The following is an 8,956-nucleotide window of genomic DNA, read 5'->3' as shown; positions in this document are numbered from 1 at the left end:
TAACACACTAATATAGAAATGACTTAAAAATTATAGCACAAAAAGAGACGATTTGACCCATTGCTGGCTACTCCACTGGACCTAACCAGTCCTGTCCTCAATTCCTTAGAGCATTTTATATTATTTCTCTTCAAATACTTTTACTACGTGGAACACCTCTCAGTTACCCAGCCCCTCATCCACTTGGCCATTCTTCATGTTGGAACCTCGTCAACGAGCGTTACCAGACAGCCAGGAAAGCAGACTTGCAGCTGTGTTGAACTGTGTCCTCAATTGATGTCCCCCCACGCACACCTTCCAACTGTGGCCTCTAGATTTGGAACAACAACAACAAATTACATCGTGTTGGGAAGACGTCCCAAGGCGCTGGACAGTTAGGGATTTGGACCCAAACTGGCAGACCGGGCAGGGGACATAGAGCAGGATCAGGAATCCAGGCTGGTCTCCCACTTCTTAACCTGGGGCATTGAAGACAATTGTTTATGAACAACTTGCACTTCTACAGTGGCTTTCAGCGTGTTCCATCAGGGTGACATACCCACATTACTGTCAGGACTCACTATTTGTAAATACTGCATTTTAGACTCTCCCCATAACGTATCTTCTTTGGCAGGTTTAACGCAATGCTGTAAATATTGAGAGGGACATGAAAGATTTGACACGGCACTGTTTTTTGGAAGAAGCTTGCAGATCGCGTTACTTTTTACTACTCCAGAGCCAAAAAGATTGGGATGGATTTCAGCCCAACAATTTAACTCCTGAAACCCTCCACATGTGTGGTCCAGGAGACCAGAACTGTTCTGTTATTCCCAATTAGCATAACAGCCTAGTCCAGGTTTGTGTTGGGTCAATCGTGTGGGAAGGTTGTATTATGGTTTCTTGTCCACTGAGGTTCTGTGCTGAGATGTTGCCTAAACTCATTCTCTTCAGCCACCAGGAAGAGACTTTTATCTCAGCTGCGTGAGTGGGTTTATATTTCAAACTGGTTGCCAACTGTAGTTTAGATCACAAAGAGCCGTATAAGCACATTGTAGCTTTGCTCACCCTCTGGGTATAAGAGAAACATTCTCAGCTTTTAATACACGCACCTTCGCTCTCTCACGTAACATCTGCAAAAATCATTCTTGGTCCCTGGCCAACAATGAGACCTGTTAAGTACAACAGTGAATTAGTGAGTAGTACTCGCTGACCAATCCAAAGGCATTCTTGACCTCTGCGCATTTTTGACCATAGAGGTCCTAAAGTCCATGAAAACTTGTTGGTTCTATTACACCTCGTGTTTTAAAAANTATTTAATTTTCCATTGTTTTATTGTACTGGAAACAACTTCTCTGTAAATCTTCCAACTGTTCCATTACCTTCCCATTCAGACTGTTCCCTCGACTCCCTCCCACACAGCTCTGGATTCCAGGGTGAATTCTTCAGAAGGATGGAGGCAAGGGACCTCGTGTGCTGTTATAAGACTCAGAAATTTCTTAATACACAAGATGCTCGGAAGAAGTAAAATACATGGAATATTTGTTAGATCCTTGATGTTTGCCCTTGTCATATACGTCTCAAAACACTTCACAAAGATGAAGGGGATCACCAGGCTGAGAGGACAGGAGGGAGGAATTTGAAAGTGTTGACTGAACACATGGTCAAAATACATTTTTAAGACAGTTTTGAAGGCAGGGAGCAAGGGAATGCAAATCAAAGGATTTAGGGATACAGTTCCAGTGAAGGACATTGTGGCTGAATGCCTGGCCACTGAGGGTGGTCTGAAATCTATTACTATTTAACTGTGCGAGTTAAATACAATATGAAGTGAAAGTAGGAGATCCTGATGGGTGTCCTGACATTGATAGATTTCACATGGGGCTGCAGGAGACACTTTGGGCCTCTCCATCCATTCCTAGTTGTTGTCGAGTGAATTGTGCTCATCTCGGGAGAGATGTCAGTGCTCGGAAATGTGACACTTTCCCATATTATCTCCGCCAAATGTTCTGTGCTTTGCTTCCATTCTGTCAGTTCATGGCTGGAGCAGGTTCAGGTAGCTTGAGCAGAAGCATCACTTCTCTGAACAGCTGTCAAACAAGTTATTTCACTATGATACAAGGACCACCAGTTTTTCCATCCACCCACTATCCTGCAGCAACATCTCCTGGCTGTGTGCGTGTGTGGTCTATTTCTCAGCATCTAACTGAACCCAATCCTCACTTGGGCCCAAACCAGTTTCCTGGCCAACCATCTCCCCGAATGAAATTGGTCACTCACTCCATGGCTGTTTGTGGGACATTGCTGTGTGCAAATTAGCTGCTGGTATTAATGCCACAATGTGGTGGTCTACTGCGGTAAGCAGTCTTAACTCCACTTCTGACCGCTTAGCAACCACACCTTGGTCCTCATTCAACTGGTCGTTTTCTCCTTATGTAGGTATGAGCCTTTTAGGAGTCCCATAGCTGTGGTATGCTGGACACATGCCCAGTTCACCTGTGCGTTGATTTGGATTGAGTCACCCTGTGTGCTATTACATGAACGTGTTCAGTAGTGTAGCTGGGAGCACAAGATCACACAAACATGACGTTCTTCACTTGTGCCCATTATACCCTTGCACAGATAGACGTTGTCTGTGTCCTCACCCCGCTCAGCTTTTGTACCCTGTCTGGGTATTGCACGGAGACATTACCCTACGTGAAGCATGCTATATAAATCCAACTTGTTGTCTCACGTAACAGTTGGGTGCATTTAACAAAGTACGGTTTAAGAACACACCAGAGTCACAGCTTGTGATGAATGTTTTATTAGTGATGTAAAGAATATGAATGATAAATTGACATCAGAGATGAAAGGTGAACAAACTCACTATCTGTAACAGGCAGAGAAAGAAACACTTTCAGAAACCTAAACGAGCTGCATCCGTTGAGTTTATTCTTTTATTGGATCAGCTTTATATTGAGGTGACCCTGTCGCTGAGAACCACCTAATAGCAACCGAATAAACTCGCAGGATCTCCCACCTCTCATTCCCTCAGAGATAGACAACAAACAAACGAGGAGAGAGAGGTTCATTAACAACGGGCAAGTGAATACCAGGGCATGAAGAAATTTACTGTTTAAAAGAATAATTTCTACCCAGGCTTTGATCCATGTAATAACTTTGAGAAATGGGTGTAAATCGGGTGAGATTTTGATTTGAGGCAAGCATTCCTGACATTACTCCAGTAAAGCATTAAACTGAACTGGGAGTGTGCTTTACTACACTAGTTCATGGATCAAGCTGAAGGTTCCTCGGGCAAGACTACACTCTGTAAAGATTTTACGTTACATTGCGATTTTTTTGACATGGTGTCTGAACGACAAAGAAGTTCAAGTATTTTGCTCCAATGGATCACTGAACAGGCCAGATCCAAGGAGACTCAACTTTACCAAATGCACAGCAAAAGGCATGTTCTAACTGTAGGTAACAGCTGACAGACACAAAAACAGAAATGCTTGGAAACACTGGGCCTAATGAAGACACAAGTGATCCCTTTGACCATTAGCTTATATACCATTCTATATTTTGAGCTCAAGTGAAATTTTCAGTCATATTTTCTGGAGAAGAACAAAGTAACAGATTTATCCCCTGAACCCTAAACCCTTCCACCCCCATCTCACCTCATCCTGGTGACTCAATCTCTGACAGCAAGACACCAAATCTCCCACCCAGCACATTGAATACATGGCCAAAACCAGAATTAAGGTAAACCAAACCTGTAGCAAAAGGGATTCTGGTAACAGTGCAGATTGGGGATGGGGTTGGGAGAGGGATACGAGAAGATACAAGCAGTCCTGAGTCCCTGTATTCTAGATACTAGTCACCAGGCGAACACAGCATTGCACCAAAGGAAAAGGTAATCACAGTAAATCTCACATAAGTCGTATCAGTTGGGACCATACATTGATTGTGACTTACGCAAAGCATGAGTTTTGTGAAACTTATAAATAATAGGAAATAACGGGACTTGGGCGGATGTAGGACTTTGGCGATTGTACAATCTGTACAGATGATTTGTGCGAGTTTTACTCTGTGCTCTGACCACGCATACGGTTAAGCTCTATTCTCAGCCAGTGTGGGAATGGGACAAATGTGCAGCTGAAATAGTCACAAAACCGTTTCAGATCCGGAGGAAAACAATGAGCCGTAAAAACAAACCAAAGCATCTAAGCTTGACCCGAACAGTTTGCTGGTTCCTGCTCAGCATCACACTTGCTGATATCTAACTCATCGGTACATGATTTGCAGACATACCAAGTCACGTATTCTTAGAACTGCAGCCATTTCCACAATTTTCCTCTCTACTTCTGAAGGCAGTGACTTGTGCTAAGGAACAGTCTTTCAAACACCAGCTCAAATCTAGAGGATGAGTGCTGATAGACTATTCAACTGCGCGTGAGGCCATTACAACCAAACCTGACCCTTTCTCCATGTACTTTAAGCAATGATCACTGGATAGTGAACCCTGGCTAACGTTTCCCCATCTCCTCTCCTTGCTCTGCCTGGAGACACCAAGGCCAATTCTAGTGCCCCGTTTAAATCCAGCTTTTTCACCAAAGACAAGGAGTCAAACTAGAGATATTTTAGGTACGGCTAGGGGTTGGGCTTAGCATTAATGGTGCGTTTATGCAATGAACTATCAGGAGAAAGCTGGAGTTATAAATGCGAGAGTCAAGCAGCTGGGTCAGATGGTTATCAATGCCGGGATAAGCCACGTACGAATACTGTGTATATAAACAGTTGTGGTGTGACATGACACAGCATAGCACACCACAACAGTCACTTACACTGGTACCGCATGAGTTAATCTGGTCCAGGAAAAGCTAGTCCTACACCAATCAAGCACAGGTGTCAGAGATGTAGATTTTTCAGTGAAGAGCAGGCATTTTAACACTGTTTTTTAAAAATGTTATACAGCATTACCACAATTCTTAAATATATATATATATTAAAAATACAGTGTAGCATACAAAAGAATTAATGGTTGGGCTTCTTGTATGAAGCGACTCACAGTGTCAAAGCAAACTTGGTGCACCTTGCAGTTCAAACCCCAGATCAGTCTATAGTTTACACTCACGCCTTTACTTGCTGCTGTCCAGGGTCAGTAATTCAATGCATGCAGATGAGATCATGGGAGCTGCCTCCTTTGCACTGTTGCGCGATTGCACAATGTAAGATACAGTACTTCACGACATGGGAAATTGTGTGGACCACAGATATTAAAAAAAAATCGAGGTGTGTCTGGTTTCCACCATAAGTGGACTCCAAGCTGGTCATGTGAGCAATTAATAGGCGGCAAATAGATTGGATAATAAAGCCATAGAATTCGAAAGCCAATATATTCTAAATCGTCGAGTGTAAGCAAACACAGGCAGTACTGCGGTCACTGTTAACAGATTCCAGCTGCAGACAGTAAATCAAACCTTTTACAGATTTATCTATTCTGGCTGTTGAGTTTCATTATATAAAAACTCAGTAAGTATTTATGTGCAACTCTTCAATAGAAACAAGTTGGAAGTTGTGAAGCGCAGTCAGGATGATTTCTGTTTATATGTGGGACACGGGTATTTGTGAAGTGAGGATAGCAACGTATGTGCCAGATTTCGAAGGCGGTTTTGCTTTGCTGCAGATACCTCGGTAAATTAATTTGCAGGAATGGGACATCTCCTTGGAGTGCATTATTACCGCTAGTTTTTCTTCTGTGTTCTACTTCAGTTTAACGTTCAGGCTGACAAGCTATCACAGTGCTCATGCCAATAAGAACCCACTTGATAAAAAGCTGCTGTGAAGCGTCCTGCCTTAACAGCTAAGAAAAGCCAACAAAATCCCGGAGTAAAAAGGGGAGGATTCCAAGCTTACAAATTCAGTACAACAGTCTAAGCAATTTTGCTTGTTCTACTATCAAAGAGAAAACCTTATCAACTATCCAAAGATATCAAAGAGTAAGGAGGAAGATTGAGCCGGGGCGGGAGGGAGGGAGGGGGAAGGAAAGAAAAAAAGATAGGGAGAGAATGGGTCAAACGCTGCCAGTTTTGAGTTCAGCTCCATGGATAAGTGCAAGTGAAATGTTTATCTTCTTCATGAAAGGCGTCACCACGACAGAGACCTGAAAAATGATGAATACATCCAACAATTTTACACAATCCATTGAATCACATCTGTCCCCAAACACTCTTCGCTTGCAGTTTTCCTTCATTGTGTTCTTAGCTGGTAGTCTGGAAGACAAGAGCGGGAAAGAATGAATATAGCATCAACATTTCTACAAAATACAGTCAATCCACTTTACAATATGTTATGTGAAGCGCTTTGAGATGTCTCAACAATGTGATGAGGTGCTATGTCAAATACAAAAATTATTATTATTATTACATAACAAATAGGAATGTCTACGGACTGAAACAGCAAGAGAGAATAAGTGAGATCAGGTCCACCATAAATAGTGGCTGCATTTGTGATCCTGTTTATTCATCCTTTCGAAGATACAAAGCAACATACACGGATCAAAGCTGAATTGGAGAGGTATCACACTCTTTGCTCTTTAGGTCTCCTCCTAAAGGCTGGTTAAAGAGCAGCATTAATAGCAACCTGTCCCCTACTCTTTTAACTGGCGTATTGTACTGAGAGAGGGGAGAAAACCTAAACATATCTGAAGTACAGCGCTGGCTGAGAAGAAAAGAAAGGGAAGGTGAATGAAATGTGATGGAACCTTTATAAAACACTAGAAACTGTGTTCAGTTCTGGGCCCCACACTTTCGGAAGGATGTCAAGGCATTGGAGAGGGTGCAAAGGAGATTTACCCATGCTACCAGGAATGAGGGACTTCAGTTATGAGGAGAGGGTAGAAAAGCTAGGATTATTCTCCTTGGAGCAGAGAAGGTTTTTTGGATAGCTTTCATCAAAAAGCCGGCACAGACACGATGGGACGAATGGCCTCCTTATCGCTGTATAATCCTATGATTCTATGAAATATGTGGCAGTACTTCCACAGGGCAATCCCTATAGATAGCCAAGTGCAAGCAAGCCAATAGTTTGCGAATGGTTCACAGGAAGAAACAAAAAAAGTGTCAAGTAGAAAAAAGTTTCATTCTCTCTCCCACACTCCTCCCTCCAACAGAATCTGATGCATGCGTTTGCAAAGCTAGTTCTCCCCACGCCTACACATCTGTACCCGGTTTGTCTGCATCACTGCGTGTTGAAAGGGTTCTCCTGAACAAATCATTGCAGTACAGTAGCTGCCAATGCTGCTTGAACTGCTCTAATTTCCAATGTCTTCCTTCAGTGTAACCGTTTTTCTGTAAATGCAGACACTTCCACTTGGAGACCCATGATGACAAGCCGTGGCTTGGCTGGGCATCAAGTCTGGAGCAGTATTTTACAGCGACACACACACACACACACTCCTGCGTGGATGTCAGCACTATCTATTTGCTTACCCACAAGCTAAGAACAGAAATGACACAGCACTAAGTATATCAGAGCTGCGAATAGCAATCAACATCACAACATTTCTTTCTCCCTTACTGTATTTATTCCTGCTGAGAAAATAACCATGGCTGTCAGGTTCCATTGAACAGGTTTTGCTCAGACTCTACATGTCACCACATTTGCAGACCCGACTACGCCGACAATCCATCCGAATCCAATAGCACGTCTGACATCACTATATCACTTTACACTCTATGTAGCTGGATGTAAAATTATTTCTGAAATTCTAGAAGTGTTACCACTGAAGATAATGCCCTGTTCAGTGGTTTCACTATAAAAACAAATATTTAATCTCCAAATTGAAGATTCTGCTTAAAAATTTCCATCACTTTGATGACTGAGCTTATGTCCTGATTTGAAACGGTGGGGAGAAAAAAAAAGAGGGAAAGTGTGTAAGGACTGCTGCAGGGCTAAGATACAAGGCAGTTCCAAGTTTTTAGATTCTTGAATTCCATACACATGTAGATGTCAGACAGTGTTTTAGTTTTTGCTTGCTTGATTTTGAGGGTCCGTCCAGGGACTTCCTATACAGAACATTCTTCCAGGAGGCAAAGTGTGTGACATGAACCCAGCGACAGATGTGTGCAGCTGTCAATAGAGCGAGCTTGATATCAGCCGAATGGGCTTTCCTCCTCTCTGCCAAGTGCAAACAAGGATATTCTTTGTAAGAAAGCTCGAGTGCATCAGGAGCTCTTAATGCCTGGGATATGAGCCACTCACCCTATGAGACTACTTTAAAAAGTGCGAGTGGTTAAAATCTTAGTGGAAAGCTTGAATGTAGGAAGGGGAAATAAACATCAAGGATTAGCTGACAGAACAGTTGCTGGTTTTAATTTTAGAACTGTGAATTCCTCAAATGTTTTTGGTCACGAGGTTCCTTGGACTCAGAAAAAGAATGCAAGGAATCTCAGAACCTTTTGAGCTTTATCTTGAAGTGGTCAGACGGCAGCAAACAGTTCTCAGCTTTGGCAAATGCACATGAATAACTAGTGTCATTTAAATGGAAGGAAGAGAACAGACGCCTGTAAGACTCCATTTCTTGCTGCGTTCACAAGGCCGGGAGTTCATTAAAGTTAATCCTGGAGGGGCAACGCTGGACTCCAATCCAAAATGGTGTTTAATCATAACATTAACCATAATAATTTGGTCACTCAATCCACAACTGTTGTGGGACACTGCTGTGCGCAATTGGCTGCCGCATTTCACCCCTACAAGATAGTCAATTCACTTTACAATATATTCTGTGAAGCGCTTTCAGATATCTCAAAATGATAAGGTGCTATATCAAATGCAAGGATTATTATTATTATTGATATGGAAGGAAAGTTTGATCCTGTGTAAAATATGATACAGTCAAACTGCACTTACACACATGCATATGAAGTGTATATCCTAGGGTTTAGGCAGTGCTGGACCTTGAGTAGCACTCCAATTGGTGACAATCTTACCCACA

The 8,956-nt window shown here is 42.5% G+C and overlaps 1 protein-coding gene across 1 annotated transcript in view; it reads right to left on the bottom strand.

The window, feature by feature from the left end:
* Window positions 1-2,766: 2,766 nt before the first annotated feature.
* Window positions 2,767-8,956, bottom strand: part of ap1m1 (adaptor related protein complex 1 subunit mu 1) — a 51,735-nt gene continuing 45,545 nt past the window's right edge. The window contains exon 12 of the mRNA XM_042342698.1: window positions 2,767-6,233. Coding sequence (XP_042198632.1) covers window positions 6,211-6,233 — 23 coding nt within the window. The 3' untranslated portion in view covers window positions 2,767-6,210. The remainder of the gene's footprint in view (window positions 6,234-8,956) is intronic.

The sequence above is a fragment of the Callorhinchus milii genome, unplaced genomic scaffold (assembly GCF_018977255.1).
Source record: "Callorhinchus milii isolate IMCB2004 unplaced genomic scaffold, IMCB_Cmil_1.0 Scaffold21, whole genome shotgun sequence".
Taxonomy (NCBI): Eukaryota; Metazoa; Chordata; class Chondrichthyes; order Chimaeriformes; family Callorhinchidae; genus Callorhinchus; species Callorhinchus milii.
This window is presented reverse-complemented; position numbering and strand designations above follow the sequence as displayed.